This window comes from Microcaecilia unicolor, chromosome 1 (assembly GCF_901765095.1).
Source record: "Microcaecilia unicolor chromosome 1, aMicUni1.1, whole genome shotgun sequence".
Lineage (NCBI taxonomy): Eukaryota > Metazoa > Chordata > Amphibia > Gymnophiona > Siphonopidae > Microcaecilia > Microcaecilia unicolor.
In genome coordinates this window covers 572165510-572183655 of record NC_044031.1, presented here as the reverse complement: position 1 = coordinate 572183655, position 18146 = coordinate 572165510, and the positions used below count along the sequence as shown (strand labels likewise).

Genomic DNA, 18146 nt, shown 5'->3' with positions numbered 1-18146 from the left:
TCAGGTGACATCTGATTCTCGTGCCTGTGTCAGAGCTGAGGTCTGTGCACCAGCCTGGGAGCAAAGAGGATTAATAGTAACATAGTAAGTGACAGCAAATAGACCTGAACGGTCCATCCACTCTGCCCAATAGTCACACTCATGATCAATTCATCATTAAATCAACGAGTGTGATATTATATACTTGATTATGGTCTTTCTTTCGTGTTTCTAGAACAAAGACCACAGGAGTCTATCTGGCCCCATCCTTATGTTCCAACTGCTGGAGTTGCCATCGAAGCCCACTCCAGCCTATTCATGTTCTCATTTGTGGGACACAGACCGTAAAAGTCTGTCCAGCACTGTCCTCATGTTCCAGCCACTGAAGTTGCTGTCTAAGCCCTTTCCAGCCCATCCTACACCAGATTGCCATGTATGAGACACAGACCATACAAGTCTGCCAGGTATCAGCTCTAGTTCATCACAGCCAGAGTCGCCATCTAAGCGTCACTTGACACATCCACACACATGCAGCCATTTAAGGTTAGCTTTTATATAACTTCCATGCAGCTCTCTAGTCTAGAGTGAGGGGGCACATTATAGCCCCCCCCCCCCCCGGCCGCTGTCCCCTACCGCCGTCAACCCTCCCCTACCACCGTCAACCCTCCCCCGCCTACCGCCATCACCTACCCCCGTCGAGGTCCACTTCCTCCGGTCCGGTCTGGTGCCTTTAAAAGTATTACTTCAGCTGGCGGGGGACCCCCAACCTTCGCCAGCCCAGCCGAGGTCTTGTTTTAAGAAATTCTTCCATCCTCGTGCTATTGAAAACTGCCTGCCTGCATCCCTTCCAGTTTCGGACTGAGTCTGACATCGCAGCACGTTGACATCCTGCCGCCCCCCCCGTCACTCTCCCCGCCGCTGCAGTCCCCAGTCTCACCTGCCTGCCTCCAAGGCTCCGGGCCCCCTGCATTCAAAGCGGCAGTCGCAGATCGCCTCTTTTCTGGCCTTCCCACCCTGTGTCCCGCCCTCGTCTGATGTAACTTCCAGTTTCCGCGAGGGCGGGACACAGGGAGGGAAGGCCCGAAGGGAGGCGATCTGTGACTGCCGCTTCGAATGCAGGGGGCCCGGAGCCAAGGAGGCAGGCAGGTGAGACCGGGGACTACAGCACCGGCAGCCTGACCCCGGCACCGGGCCCCCCTTGGAGGCTCGGGGAATTTTGTCCCCCCTGTTAAGAGGGTGGTAGGGGGCAGCTGCCAAGAACAGCAGAAACACACAGGCTACTAGCCCACAGGCTCTTCCATCTGTGAATGTGTCCCCCCTGCCCCCCCCCCTCTCGGCGGCCCTGTCTGCATCTCACCTAAGGAGGGAGGACAAGTGTGGATGTATAGAAATGATAGAGATGATGTGGGGATTCATTCTCCTGGCAGAGAACTTGAAACTGAGTGACAGCCTGTGCGCTGTGCCCGAGAAGGGCCAGCTTTGCCGTCGAATAAGGTGCCAAAGCCTCACTGTATCTCTACAGCACAGCCAGATGGGAACAGGCGGGCTTGAGCCTCCTTTGCAACAGGATTCTCAAGCAAGCTTTTCTTTTAATCCTTTTAGGTCATGAGCAGTCGATTCATCCCGTACGATAATATTCAGACAGATGCAGTGCTCAGTCTCGACGAAGACACCGTGCTCTCAACCACAGAGGTAAGTGAGACTGTCCGTTTGAACCTTCTTGAGTCACTGGAGGCATTCGGGCTTGCTGAAGTGAAATAGGGCTTGCTGAAGTGAAGTAATACAAAGTGTGTATGAAGAGCAGTGATGTGATGAACCACTAAATCCTGAATGAAAATGTATTGTAATAATATTGTAGCATGCCTAGTTCCCAGCATACTGTGGCCCCACAGTCCCTGCTCAATCTCTGGTCACCTCCCACTTGCCCTCACCACAGGCCTCTATATTTCTCCCAAACATGCTTCAATTCTCTGAGCTTTGGTTGTCATCAGCTCTGCAGTTAGTGCATAAGTATTGCCACACTGGGACAGACCAAAGACCATCAAGCCCAGCATCCTGTTTCCAACAGTGGCCAATCCAGGTCACAAATGCCTGGCAAGATCCCACAAAAGTTCAATACATTTTATGCTGCTTATTCCAGAAATAAGCAGTGGATTTTCCCCCAAGTCAATTTAATAATGGTCTATGGACTTTTCCTTTAGGAAGCCGTCCAGACCTTTTTTAAACCCCGCTAAGCTAGATGATTACAGGCATGCATATCTTTAATAAGGAGGCAACAGACAGTGCTTCCTTGTGCTTCTTTGAGAGTTGGTTTAACAATTAGAAAAACTAGGTGGTCATCTAGGGCAGCAGCTTCTGGGGAACAGAAAACTGCTGCAGTAAAAAACAAAATAGTAAGTCCTGACCGTTATACTAACTGAAAGAACCATCCACCCACAGGAGAGGGTAGGCAGTTTTAAAATAGCCCATTTACTCTGATACATGACTTTTGGAAATTTCCCTCATTATGAATGTGTGTGCCTCTCTCTCTCTCTGTACATATATGTAGAGAAAGAGATATAAATATACCAAATCAAGTTGATTTGTTAAAAGTTTGATATCCAATTATGCATTTATAAAGCAGTGCTTCCCAAACTTTTATCCAACATAACTCAGTTTTAACACTGAAAAATTCACATGATCCTAGATGATGATGAAAACAATATAGTAGACTTTCCATTCCCCTCCTCATCCACTTTCTCCTTCCCTGACTCATCTAAAACATGAAGATAGCAGTAGCAGTGGACTCATAGACCCACACAGGAGGAGGGGGCAGGGCCTGCAAATACTCACTGGCTCTCAGACCTCATGCTGACTGCCACATGTACACTGTGGAGGCTCAGAGCTGAGCTGCCAAGGGGTCCCAATTGTTGAGAGGGAGATTTTAGTACACGCCCTCCCCCCAGCCCCACCCCATTTTGCCTTGACTCCACCCCCTGGCACACCTCAGACCATGGCCATTTCAGAAAATATTTTATTTAATAGACTAATGCCCTTTTCAATTAGCTTCCAGAAAACAACGAGGCAAGCGATCTGCACAATCCAATGTGGAAAACAAACTAGCAGATCAATATAATATCCAAACCACTTTATTGAAGATACCGTATGTAAGACAAATGCCTCCAACAACTTGCCCAAACCCTCTTGAATCTCACTATATTGGTTGCCTTGACTACATCCTCTGGCATCAGATCCCACAGCTTAATTATGTACTATATGACAAAAACTTTAATTTATTTTCAGTCTTCTAGTCATTAGTTTCATGGTGTGTCCTTCTCTTGTTTTGTTTTGTTTTGTTTGAAAGATAGACAACTATTCCTTATTTAACTGTTCCACCCTACTCATGATTTTATAAACCTCTATCATATCTCCTCCTCTTTTCTCCAACCTCTTATTCTTTCATTATTTTGGTTACCCTTCTCTGAACCCGTTACAAGTTCTATTATATCCTTTTTGAGATGGGGTAACCAAAAGTTACATGGCAAATGTGTGCATCAATCCCATTGCCTCTTGCTTGCAAAGTGAGTGCTCTACCATTTGAGCTAATTCTCCTCTAAAAAGGAGTAGTACCGTTTGGCAATTGATGGATCCTTTATTCACCACCTGCTATGACGCTCTGTGCTGCACCCTTAGAGGAGTTCATATAGCTTTTACTTCCAGCATCAAGTGTTAAATGTTCGGATCAACAGTTGCGTCCTTCCTTGCATTGGGTTAGAAAAGTTCTGCTGTTCTATTGTGTTCATCAGGCATTGCCCCAAATCTTTTTTATAGTCCTGTGAATATGTTCCACCATGCTGGACTTTTAAGAGGTAATTTTCATGATAGTCTTCTTATGTAAAGGTTTTTAGTCATATGGGAAAGGCTTTTTATAAATTTGCCTTGTGTTGTATGTGGATGTCATGTACTTGTATGCATGCCATGTATTGACATTCCTAAGGGTGCAATTTGGGAAAAGAAAAGGATGGAGTTGCAATGTGCACACGTATTTTATAAAATCCATGACTATGTGCATAGAGTACACAGGCATGTTTACACCTGTTTCAGAGCCGATGTAATTGTGTGAGGTATAACCAGCAGAAGAAAAGAGGTGTTGATGCCACTGTAGAAGTCATTGGTGAGGCCCCATTTGGAGTACTGTGTTCAGTTTTGGAGGCCGTATCTTGCTAAGGATGTAAAAATACTTGAAGAGGTTCAAAGAAAAGTGACAAAAATAATATGGTGATAAGGTGGACCAAATTGATGGAGGGGTAGCATTATACGTTAAAGAGGGCTTTGAATCAAATAGACTAAAAATTCTGCAGGACACAAGCACATCTTGGAATACCTATGGACAGAAATCCCATGTATAAAGGGGGAAAAAGATAGTGATAGGAGTGTACTACTGCCTACCTGGCCAGGATGAACAGACAGATGCAGAAATGTTATCAGAGATTAGGGAGGCTAACAAACTGGGTAACATAATAGTAATGGGTGATTTTGGTTACCTCAATATTGACTGGGTAAAGGTAATATCAGGGCATGCTATGGAGGTAAAGTTCCTTGTTGAAATCAAGGACTGCTTTATGGGGCAACTGGTTCAGGAACTAACAAGAGGGGGAACAATTCTAGACCTAGTTCTTAGTGGAGCACAGGATCTAGTACAGGAGGTAATAGTGCTGGGGCCACTTGATAACAGTGATAATAACATGTTCAGATTTGATATAGTTTCAAGTTTTTATTAGAAAACTGTCAAAACAGTTCACAGTACAAATCAGTAATCATTATTAAAAGTGAAAGGAACTACAGTATAGGCAAGAAAGGGGAAAGTAAAGGCTGGAAAAGCTCATGGCAGTCAGGCAAAGCAGAGAGAGGAAGGAGTAAGTGCACACAGGAAAGCCAATATGTTAGAATTAAACTTTCAAAAAGGAAACTATGAAAAAATGAGAAAATGGTTAAAAAAAAAAAACCTTAGAGGAGCAGTTGCAAAGGTCAAACATTTACATCAGGTGTGGATGTTATTCAAAAATACCATCCTGGAAGCCCAGACCAGATATATTCCACATATTAAAAAAATGTAGAAGGAAAGCTAATTGACAGCTGGCATAGTTAAAAAGTGAAGTGAAGGAAGCTATTAGAAATAAAAGAACATCCTTCAGAAAATGGAAGAAGGATCCAACAGAAAAATAATAGGAAACAACATAAAGAATAGTAAGTCAAATGCAAAGCGCTGATAAGGGAAACAAAGACAGATTTTGAAAAGAAGATTGCAATGAAGGCAAAAACATATAATAACAACTTTTGTAGGTATATTAGAAGCAAGAAGCCAGGTAAAAGAGGCACTCAGGGCAGAAAAGGCCATAGTGGAGTGATTAAATGAATTCTTTGCTTCGATCTTCACTGAGGAAGATGTGGGGGAGATACCAATGCCAGAAATAGTATTCAGTGCTGATGAGTCAAACTGAAACAAATCTCTGTAATCCTGGGAGATGTAACGGGGGCAGTTTGACAAATTGAAGAGCAGCAAATCACCTGGACCGGATGATATACATCCCAGAGTATTGCTAGAACTGAAAAATGTAGTAAAATGTTATTTATCTTTAAAATCAAACATGGTACTGGAAGATTGGAGGGTGGCCAATGTAATGCCAGTTTTTAAAAATGATTCCAGAGGCAATCCTGGAAATTATAAACCAGTGAGCCTGGCATAGGTGCTGGGCAACATGTTAGAGACTATTGTAAAGAACAAAATTGCAGAGCATATATATAGAAACAGAGAAAAATGGAGACAGATAAAGGCCATATGGCCTATCTAGTCTGCCCATCCATGACAGCTATTCTCCCTATCACTCCCTTACTTGTCCCAAGCTCTTTTGAATTCTGATAGTTTTTGTCTCCACAACTTCGTCCGGGAGGCCATTCCACAAATTCACCACCCTTTCTGTAAAGAAGTATTTCCTCAGGTTACTTCTCAGTCTATCCTCTTTCACCTTCATCCCATTCCCCCTTGCACCAGAGCTTCCTTTCAATTGAAAGAGACTCACCTCCTGTGCATTTATGTTGCGTAGGTATTTAAATGTCTCTTTCATATCTCCCCTATCCCACATTTCTTCCGAAGTGTATATATTGAGATTTTTAGGTCTGTTCCCATACGCTTTGTGGTGAAAACCACTGACCATTTTAGTAGCAGTCCTCTGGACCGAATCATGTTTCATATTTATTCAGGATTTACTATCCCGCCCATCAAAAAAACATGTCTAGTTGGCTTACAATCTAAAAGTTATAAAAAAACATAAGAGAGGAAGGGTGGGGACGAACTACAATTTGAATAGGGTAGAAGAAGAGGGAATAGATAAGGAGGGGATTAATGTAGCATGTCTGGTCTAACAAGCTCAACTTCCATGGATTGCAATGGAGAGACTAGGGATATGCATCAGAGAAGAGAAATGTTTTCAATTCTATTTTAAAGTTTTAAGAGATGTCTGGTCCCGAAGTGACTGAGGTAATTTTATTCCAGTGTTTAGGACCCTGAACTGAGAAAATTGCCTTCCTAGTGTGTTGATGAATTATTTCTCAGAATGTTAGTACTATCAGTGGGTTTTGAAACAACGATCGCAATGTTCTTGAATTTGAATATGGGGTTTGCATATGAGAAAGATATTGTGGTTACCGACAGATGGCTTTTATAAACTAAAAGTAAAATCTTGTAAATAATACGGTGGGGCAATGGAGGCCAGTGGGCTGCTTTCAGAAGTGAGGTGACATGGTTGAATTTCTTTTTTCCAGTAATAATTTTGTCACGAAGTGTTTTGAACTATTTAGAGGCGTCTAATATCAGTTGTTTCAAGGCTGTATAGAGTGAGTTACAGTAGTCAGGTTTGCTAATGACGAAGGAATGAGTATGTTTAATGCTGATGAGTCAATAAAAGAACAAATTGAGTGAATTTGCCAAAGTCTATAGAAACAATGCTTAATTACACTAATAATTTGAGGCCGAAAGGAAAGTAATTCATCCAGAGTGACACCTAAGATTTTTGTACATGGTAATTGAGGAATAATGGTTGCACCAAAAAGAATGGGCTAAGATAGACAGGCATTGGGGCAGTTTGAAAAAAGAACACAGCTGGATTTATTTGGATTAAGAATCAATTTATTATGTTGCAGCCAATCAGATATCTGTATTAGACTATTGCTAATATTCTGAATCATGTGAGTGTCAGTATAGTCTATACTGTATAGTAACAGGATGTCATCTGTGTAGATGTGGGCAGTAAAGCCTAAAGACTGAGCAAGTGTAAGGTGTTAAGAATATATTAAACAACATAGGTGATAAAATCGGTCCTTGTGGGTCTCCGGAGGTTAATGAAAATTGTGCTGAAACCATAGTTTGAAAGTGAACTTTATATGAACGATCAGAGAAGTATGAATGAAACCAACATCTCGAATACCTAGGGTTACCATATGGCTCCAGAAAAGGGAGAACAGATTGATCCAGTCTGGGTTTTACTTCCATGGCTTTCAATGGAAGCAAAACCCGGACTGGATCAATGTGTCGTCTTTTTTCTGGAGCCATATGACAACCCTACGAATACCTATTTGGTGAAGTCTGTCCAGAAGTAGAGCGTGGTTAACCAAGTCAAAAACCGATGAAAGGTTAAGAGATAATAGTATAACCGAGTTATTTTGGTCTATGTGAGAATGCCAAGCAAAGCAGTCTCAGTACTATGGTGTGACCTGAAGCCAGGTTGATTGGGATGAAGTGTATTTGTTTTGTCAAGTTGAGAATGGATAATAGTCTACATAATCTTGTTAAGGAATGGGAGATTAGCAATGGGGCGATAATTATATTTGTCTGAAACAGGTTTTGAGGGATCCTTGAGCTTAGGTCTCAGAATCAGGGCCGCTGAGAGACTGGCCCAGGGCAAGGCCCCCCCCCCCCCCCCCCCCCCCCCCCCCGAGGTCGTCGTCATCGCTACCCCCCCTCCATCCACCACCGGGCCGGGCCCCCCCTGAATTCAAATCAGAGCGCCTCACCTCAATCTCGCTCCGTGTAAAAGAAGCGGAGCAGTGGCAGTCTGCAGAATGCCTCCCTTCGGGCCTTCCCTCCCTGTGTCCCGCCCTCGCACAAGTTACGTCAGGGAAAAGCTGAGGATGTAGAAGATGCTCTTCTTCGGTGGTTTTCTCAAGTCAGGAGCAGACAGTCAGTCAGTGGTCCACTGCTTATGGAGAAAGCTAATCAGCTAGCTAAAAGTCTTGGACTAACTGAATTCAAAGCCACTGTTGGATGGTTGGAAAGATGGAAGGAGAGGAACAACATAAAATTCAAGAAACAGCATGGTGAAAAACTACTACTACTACTTATCATTTCTATAGCGCTACTAGACGTACGCAGTGCTGTACACTTGAACATGAAGAGACAGTCCCTGCTCGACAGAGCTTACAATCTAATTAGGACAGACAAACAGGACAAACAAGAGATAAGGGAATAGTAAAGTGAGGGCTCTCTCTTATCCATCATCTGTTTTTTGTTTTTTTTGGGGGGGGTTTAAACACTCAAATCAGGTCAAAAGCTAAACCAACCCTACCAGACCAGCTACAGCCTACACAGGATCCCTCACCTATCAGCTGCTACAGCAGAGGTGGGCAACCAGAGTTCTCGACAATCACAACCCATGCAAAAAGAAGACGCTGATGACTTTGGTGCTGAAAATTGAGTTGTTTCAGTTCTTCCTACCATCTTGAACGAGTTTGCACCTCGTGACATTTCAATGCTGATGAAAACGGTCTCTACTGGCGAGCGATTCCTGATGGAACACTTGCATTCAAACAAGCCAAAACTACAGGAAGTAAAACGTCGAAGTACCCACTGACGATCCTCCTTTGCTGCAATATGGATGGGAGTGAGAAGTTGGAACCACTCGTCATTGGAAAGAGCAAACAGCCCTGTTGCTTCAAGAATGTTAAGCGACTTCCTGTGTTATATGAGGCTAACGCAAATTCATGGATGACTGGGGAAATTTGGAAGCAGTGGCTAAACAAGTTAGACACTAGAATGCAGGCACAAAAGCGTCAGATTTTGTTGCTTTGTGATAATTGTGCTGTACACAGTGATGATGTCAGGCTGTCTAATGTCAAGGTGGGCTTCCTGCCACCAAACACTACCTCTCTGATCCAAGCTATGGATCAGGGCATAATAGCCAATTTCAAACAACATTATTGGGCTCTTGTGCTGCGTCGTCTGATGAGCGTTATGGATGACCAGACTGACAAGGATAAAACGTTCTGTTGAACTGGCTCGTAATCTATCACTGTTGGATTCCCTACATATGCAGAAAGAAGTCTTGAATCATGTTACACAGGCAACCATTGTGAACTGCTACAAGCAGACAAGCTTTGTTAAGGATGTGGAGAGGGACGAAACAGATGCAGCTGTTGCAAACGCGTCAGATGAACAGGCTATTGACATCCCAGCCGGTGTTACTGAAGAGGAGTTTCATTACTACGAAGCTGTTGATTACGATCTACAAACAGCTGACGACAGCACTGATGTGAAGATATGCGCCTACACGCAGGCAACGGCTGATGATGAAACAGAGGATGAAATGAGCAGCGAGGCGCATGCTGATGAAATTCAACAACCTCCTGTCAGTTTTCCAGGCGAGCTGGAGAGTCTCAACACCGTGCGGGCCTATCTGGAGGCCACTGGATGTCAGTGCTATGACAGTTTTTACCGTATGTCAGACGTAGTCTATGGAACTCACAGACCCAGTAGTGTACAGAGGACTATAACTGATTACTTCAAGTAAGCCTAATGTCAGTTAACGGAGACTGTATACTGTACGTATAATAAACAGTACTTGTACATATGTTTATCAGATAGTAACATAGTAACATAGTAGATGACGGCAGAAAAAGACCTGCATGGTCCATCCAGTCTGCCCAAGACAAACTCATATGTGTGTATACCTTACCTTAAATTTGTACCTGTCCTTTTCAGGTCACAGACCGTATAAGTCTGCCCAGCAGTATTTCCCGCCTCCCATCATCGGCTCTGGTACAGACCGTATAAGTCTGCCCTCCCCTATCCTAGCCTCCCAACCACCAACGCCTCTTCCCCCCACCTGCTCCGCCACCCAATTTCAGCTAAGCTTCTGAGGATCCATTCCTTATGCACAGGATTCCTTTATGCATATCCCACGCATGTTTGAACTCCATTACCGTTTTCATCTCCACCACCTCCCGCGGGAGGGCATTCCAAGCGTCCACCAGCCTCTCCGTGAAAAAATACTTCCTGACATCTTTCCTGAGTCTGCCCCCCTTAATCTCATTTCATGTCCTCTCGTTCTACCGCCTTCCCATCTCCGGAAAAGATTCGTTTGCGGATTAATACCTTTCAAATATTTGAACGTCTGTATCATATCACCCCTGTTCCTCCTTTCCTCCAGGGTATACATGTTCAGGTCAGCAAGTCTCTCTTCATACGTCTTGGAACGCAAATCCCATATCATCCTCGTAGCTTTTCTTTGGGTCAAGCTTCTTTGGGTCACAACGGTTAAGTGCACACTCCGGTTAACTGCATGTATTTCTTTGGTCCCAGACCCTTGCACTTAAGCAGATTGCACTGTACTAGTTGGCAGTAGGGCATTAGAATGGGACTGAGCTATTATAGCACTGGGGACTGGTGAAAATGTAGTGATCAAGGTGGAGACTTTATTTCCAAAATAATCTTCATGATCCTGAGCGGTAGGGGAGTGTGACTTGATCAACTGGTAAGGGATGAGGCATAGTCAAAGATTTCAAAGACTGATAAAGGACTGCTGTATTAGGTGCCTTGGCTATTTTGGAGGAGTAATAATTCCATTTTGCTGCTAGAGTTGCTAATTTATAGGAATGTGCTGTATGTAGATAGTAAGGGTGAGCAAAGAGTGTTGATGTCTCCAAATACGTTCAGCTTGTCTAAGTTGATGTTTTTGTAGATGAAGCTACTGGGAGTACCAGGGTTCTTTATACTGGTAATGTTTGTTTGTTGTTTGATGTATGTAGAGGCTAGGATTTCTAAGGTGCTATGAAATTATTCATTCCAGTTTCCCGAGGTGTCTAAGTTCAGTGAAGAATTTTCCAAAATAGATTAGGGAGTTAGCTTACTAAGATCTTTTGTTTCAATCTTGTGCATGATTTGTGTACCAGGGTCGGCCACAGGGGAAAAAATGAAAGTTAAAAGAGAATGGTCTGAGGCTGAAGCAAAAGAACATAGCTGTTGTGGTATTGACAAAAGTGAGAGAGCCTATCAAGAATATGCCCTTCATTATGCGTCAGTTTACTTATGTATGTTGTGTGAGATCCAGATCAGAAAAGGGGCAGTGGCTTTATCAAGTTGGAAATTAAACTCTCCCAAAATAATGGGAACTTTAGAGTTAATACAGTGGTCCATTTGGAGGATTTGTAAATAAAAAAGATGGTGGAGGGGGGATGACAGAGAAGTAAAAAGTCTGCTATGGGGGAGGACCTAATTTTAAATTTTAATGAGTCAATAGGGAGTTAACATGAAAATTGGATAAAGGTAAAGATCATGAGTAGATAACTGCTACACCTCCACCGCAACGATAGCTTCTGTTGTATGTAAAATAATTATAACCTGCAGGAGCAGCTTGTTTTATGTAGGTTATGTCCATATCTGTAAGCCATGTCTCTGTAATGCATAAAAGATCTAGTTTATGGACTAGGATTAAATCATGTATGAAGTGGTATTTTCTTCTGGCTGAATGTGTGTTGAGGAGACCTATTTTCATAGGAAGGTTAGGAGAAGCCTGAGAAACTGGTTAATGCACTAATGGAACAGATAAAAGTTACCTTACTTGCATGCTGCATACCTAGGAAACTGGCTGGAAGGGGCAGTGGCCCCAAATAACAGGAATTGGCTGCGACAGACACATGAGATAAAAGATCAGAAAAAGACTAAAATTACAGATCTCAAGAAAAAAAGGGGCTCCATAGTTAATGAGTGTGTACAGAGGAGCAGGATCTGCTCCTTATGCACGCTCCTTCGGCAGATGCATGCGGTTTTGCGAGCCGGTAGAGGGTGAGAAGATAAAGTCACTACCAATGACATCACTTCCGGTTTCAGGGGAAACCGGGCTGATACAGGAACCGCTGCGTTCGAGGTGGTTCAGAGATTGCAATCCACAGAAGTGAGTCAGTGATGTCACTTCCGGTTTTCGGAGTGAACGGGGCCTGTTTATATCCTTTTGAAAGTATGGTCTGCAGAATTATACACGAGATTCTAAATGAGGTCTTACCACAGTCTTATACAGGGGAATCATCACCTCCTTTTTCCTACTGGCCATTCTTCTCCCAGTGCACCCAAGCATCCTGCTAGCTTTTGCCGTCGCCTTTTGTACCTGTTTGACCACCTTAAGATCATCACATACAATCACACCCAAGTTCCGCTTCTCTTTCGTGCACAAAAAGTTCTTCGCCCCCTAAACTGTACTGTTCCCACAGCTTTTGCAGTCCAAATGCATGGCCCTGTATCTTTTAAGATTAAATCTTATCTGCCAAATTCCAGACCATTCCTCTAGCTTCGCTAAGTCCTTCCTCATGTTATCCACACCATCAGGACTCACAATCTAAGTTTGTACCTGAGGCAATGGAGGGTTGTGACTTGCCCAAGATCACAAGGAGCAGCAGTGGGATTTGAACCAGCCACCTCTGGATTGCAAGACCGGTGCTCTAACCACTAGGCTACTCCTCACCTAACCTTGTGGCATACCACTGGTAATATCCTTTTTCTCAGAATGAGTTCCATTTGCAACTACCCTCTGTCATCTTCAACTCAACCAATTCCTAACCCAGTCAGGCACTTTAGGTCCTATACCGAGGGCACTCAGTTTATTTATTAGTCATCTATGCAGAACTGTGTCAAAGGCTTTGCTAAAATCTAAATACACTACATCAAGCGCCTTCCCTCGATCCACCTCTCTGGTCACCCAGTCAAAGAAATCAGATTTGTCTGACAAGACCTGCCTCTAGTGAGTGGCATGGATTGATGATACAAAGCCAACATGGATTTAGTCAAGGGAAATTTTTTCAAGGGGTGAGTAAACATGTGGATAAACATGTAGATAAAGGTGAGCTGGGGCTACTATATTACTGTGTCAGCATTTGTCCGCTAATGGGGCTGGCTCTGGGAGTCTATTTTATAAAGGCACATAAGTGCAAGTTGCCTTTATAAAAGAAGCTTCATGTGGGCACCTTTTTAGACTTCTCACATAGGTGTCCTGTTATAAGATTAGGATTGGAGGAGTAGCCTAGTGGTTAGTACAGTGGACCTTGATCCTGGGGAACTGAGTTTGAATTCCCACTGCAGCTCCTTCTGACTCTGGGCAAATCACTTAATCCTCCATTGCCCCAGGTACAAATAAGTACTTGTATATACTATGTAAACTGCTTTGAATTTAGTTGCAGTAGAGAGGTGTGGTAGCCGTGTTAATCCACTTTTAAAGGTAATCAATAGAAATAAAACAAAATAAAACATGGAAAAGAAAATAAGATGATACCTTTTTTATTGGACATAACTTAATACATTTCTTGATTAGCTTTCGAAGGTTGCCCTTCTCCGTCAGATCAGAAATAAGCAAATGTTGGTAGATGACAGTATATATAAGTGAAACATCAAAGCATTCCAGTGACAGTCTAACAGGATGGGCGTGGATAGGTGAGAGACAGGAAGAGGAAGATATGCATGGAGACAGGAGGGGGACAAAGCAGTACGATTTTCAAAGCAGTACATTTTTATGGTTTATAATGGGCTAGAAAACCCAGATCTTTGTTAATCTTGTCTGGTGGGTGCCAAAATATTTAATCATTCTGACTTCAAAGGTCTTTTTTTTTTTTAAGTTCCCTTTTAAGATTCTTACCATGAAGTCACTGGTACAGTGTTCTGGCTTTGTAAAGTGCTGCCCCACAGGCGTGACATTTTTATTAGTACTGGCATTTTTCATATGGTGTCTATGTAAATTAAATCTCTTCTTTAGCATCTGACTGGTTTCTCCAATGTAGCAGCCTTTGTTGCATTTTTTACACTGAATGATATATACCACATTGGAAGATGGACATGTGAAAGATTCCTTAATGTTGAATATTTTTCCATTGTGAATGACCGTGAAGTCCTTCGAAATGTTTTGGCATAGTTTGCAGCTGGATATATTGCAGGGATGTGTGCCATTCTTTTCTTTTTGAGTCTGTGTTGGGAGCTTACTTCTAATTAGCTTGTGTTTTAAGTTGGGTGGCTGTCGGAAGGCCAGCACTGGTGGGGATGGGAATATCTCTTTCAGTAATTCATCCTCCTGGAGTAGAGGCTGCAGATCTTTTATGATTTTTCTTAATTTTTCTTACTTTTTCCAGCTCTGGGTTGTATGTCACTATAAGGGGGATTCTGACTGTGGCTTTTTTTTCTTTGTATTGTAGCAGATTTTGCCTGGGTGTTTTGAGGGAGGAGGCAATATTCTTGGAGATTATTTTGGGGTTGTAGCCTTTCTGTTTGAAGGATGCAGTCAGGGTTTCAAGGTGTCTGTCTCTGTCCCCTGGTTCAGAGCAGATACGGTGGTATCTTATGGCTTGGCTGTAAATAATGGATCTTTTTGTATGTGAAGGGTTGAAGCTGGAGTTGTGGAGGTAGCTGCATTTGTCTGTGGGTTTCTTGTATATGGATGTTTGTATATAGCCAATCTCTGATTGAGACTGTGGTGTCCAAAAACTTGAGTTTTTGGGGGGAGTAGTCAATTTTGAATCTGATTGTAGGATGGTATGTATTGAAGGAATTGTAAAATTGTTTCAGAGTTTCTTCCCCCTCAGTCTGTTATCAATAGAAATCAAACAAAATAAAACATGGAAAAGAAAATAAGATGATACCTTTTTTATTGGACATAACTTAATACATTTCTTGATTAGCTTTCGAAGGTTGCCCTTCTTTGTCAGATCGGAAATAAGCAAATGTGGTAGCAGATAGTATATATAAGTGAGACATCCAAGCATTACTTTGACAGTCTGACAGGGTGGGTAGGAGATATGCATGGGGACATCAAAGCATTTCATTGATATTCTATCAGGATGGGTGTGGGTAGGTGGGAGGAGGGTGATAAACAGAGAAATACAATTTTATGGTTTATAATGGGCTAGAAAACCCAGATCCTTGTTAAGTCCTGTCTGTTGGGTGTCAAAATATTCAATCATTCTGACTTCAAAGGTCTTACGTTCCTGTATTGTTTTAAAGTTACCTTTCAGGATTCTAACTGTGAAATCACTGGTGCAGTGTCCTGGTCTTGTAAAATGCTGGCCCACCGGGGTGGGAACCTGACTGGCACCGGCTATCTTCATGTGATGTCTGTGCAGATTGAATCTTGTCTTAAGCATCTGGCCTGTTTCTCCAATATAGCATCCTTCGTTACATTTTTTACACTGAATGATATATACCATATTGGAAGATGAGCATGTGAAAGATTCCTTTATGTTGAATATTTTTCCTTTGTGAATGACTGTGGGGTCCTGTGAAATGTTTTGGCCTAGCTTGCAGCTGGATATATTACAGGGAAATGTGCCCTTCTTTTCCTTTTCAGTCTGTGTTGGGAGTTTACTTCTGATTAGCTTGTGTTTTAAGTTGGGTGGCTGTCGGAAGGCAAGCACTGGTGGGGATGGGAATAGCTCTTTCAGTAATTCATCTTCCTGGAGAAGAGGCTGTAAGTCTCTTATGATTTTCCTCAGTTTCTCCAGCTCTGGGTTGTATGTCACTACAAGGGGGATTCTGTCTGTGGCTTTTTTTCCCTTTCTACTGTAGCAGATTTTGCCTGGGTGTTTTGAGGGAGGAGGCAATATTCTTGGAGATTATTTTGGGGTTGTAGCCTTTCTGTTTGAAGGATGCAGTCAGGGTTTCAAGGTGTCTGTCTCTATCCCCTGGGTCCGAGCAGATACGGTGGTATCTTGTGGCTTGGCTGTAAATAATGGATCTTTTTATATGTGAAAGATGGAAGCTGGAGTTGTGGAGGTAGCTGCATCTGTCTGTGGATTTCTTGTATATAGATGTTTGTATACAGCCATCACTGATTGAGACTGTGGTGTAAAAAAAATTGACTTTTTCTGGGGAGTAGTCAATTTTGAATCTGATTGTAGGATGGTATGTATTGAAGGAATAGTAAAATTGTTTCAGAGTTTCTTTCCCTTCCGTCCAAATCATAAAAATGTCATCGATGTACCAGTAGTATTTTAGAGGTTTGGTCTGGCATGTATTCAAAAATGTCTCTTCCAGCTCAACCATAAAAAGGTTGGCATATTGGGGTGCTGTCCTGGTGCCCATCGCAGTGCCCATTATTTGTAGATAGATATCATTGTTAAAGCGGAAGTAGTTGTGAGTTAAAATAAATTTGATTAATTTTGTAATAGTTTCTGGTGAGTATTGATGGTCCAGTGTGGATGTTTTTAGGAGTCTCCCACATGCAGCTATGCCATCCGCATGTGGAATGTTGCTGTATAGTGATTCTACATCCATCATGACCAGAAGGGTGTTTGGTGGTAATTGCTTGATATTTTTCAATTTATTCGGAAAGTCTGTGGTGTCTTGTATGAAGCTGTTAGTTTTGTGTACGAGAGGTTTCAGAATTCCCTGTATGAATCCAGATATTTCCTCCATGAGTGTGCCAATACCTGATATGATTGGTCTGCCAGGGTTTCCATGTTTGTGGATTTTGGGTAGCATGTAGAATGTGCCCACAGAAGGCTGGTTTGGTATGAGTTTCTTCAGATGAGGCTGCACTTGTATAGGAAATGTTTTGATAAGGTCTTTTAGCTGTTTTGTATAGTCCTGTGTGGGGTCTTCAGTTAGTTTCCTGTAGTATTTCTTGTCTGAGAGCTGTCTGTGCCCCTCTTCAATGTATTCCCCCTCAGTTTAAATCATAAAAATGTCATCAATGCACCGGTGGTATTTTAGGGGTTTGGTCTGGTATGTAGTTGCAAAAACCACAGAAAGGCGGTATATCAAGTCCCATTCCTTTTCCCTCTAAAGGTGTGGGGCTCTGGCCTGAACATTGGGCAATCCCTGGAGAACTTTAAAAGAAGCAGTCGACCCATGTGCCCCTCTGCTTTTAAAGGAACACACAATTCATTCCCTTCTCTGCAACCATATCCTCCAGCCTACCCTGAAGGTTTGCACTGGGTCCCCATCATTTTTATAATTGGAATCAGGATATTCCTGTTTTGAGAGTACATTGCTACTTTTTGGTCTTCCTACAAATGCTTACTCATTTCAACCGCTTTAAGTCATTTTTAATTGATTATATATTTGATGGCATATACTTATGTTAAGAGAGATAGGAGAAGAAATGCAGAATTTGTGTGTGAAGGGGAGGAGAGGAGGGTGTCTATGGACCTGAGCCCAGGAAAAGTACTTAGCAATGCCTGTGAAGATGCTCATGAAAGCCTGGAGGGAAACGGGGATGTTGTGTCCAACTTGTTAACCAAGACATGTAAAATATTTCAGCTATGACAGTCTTTTATTTGTTGAATTTTTGTCAATGTTTATACAGTCTCCTGACATTGCCAGGGCATGTGGCTTTATTGCCTATTAATTAGCACCTTAATTTGCATATGTAGCTGCAGGCAGAAGTCAGGGCTGATAATGAGTTATCATGCCATCAGACTATTCAGAGGAATCAACTTCCCTCAGGTATTCATTTCACTAATAAGGATTCAGGAATGCTTTTTCCATCTTTGTATAGGACCACAGTTTCAGCTTGCCCAAACACAAAGTGTTTTTGCTTTTCACATGCTGTATGAAATTGTCTTTGAGTGGCCTGAGTGTTCACCTCCCATCTTGTCCAGGCAGTTTACTGGAGAAGTGTCTCATGTACACTTTTACCCCCAGGATTCTATACATGGTGAGCAAATTTGGGCAGGCACCCAAATTATGCACACAATTTAATTGAGTAAGGAGTCAATCATTACCAGTAATCAGGTGCATACAGTCAATTATCGGCTTGGCAATAATTAGAATTTATATGCGCAGCTTGTCAGGTGTTATGCCATAAAGATTTGTACGTAACTTCTTATGTGCGGATCTAAAAAAAGGGTGCACAGTTAACGTAATACGGCAGATCTGCACCCAA

General features: G+C 42.6%; 1 protein-coding gene across 1 annotated transcript in view; it reads left to right on the top strand.

Annotated features, from left to right (window-relative positions):
• The window catches only part of EXT1 (exostosin glycosyltransferase 1), a 533287-nt gene that overhangs the window by 489257 nt on the left and 25884 nt on the right, over positions 1 to 18146 (top strand). The window contains exon 8 of the mRNA XM_030218322.1: positions 1582 to 1671. Within this exon, the coding sequence (XP_030074182.1) occupies positions 1582 to 1671 (90 nt within the window). The remainder of the gene's footprint in view (positions 1 to 1581; positions 1672 to 18146) is intronic.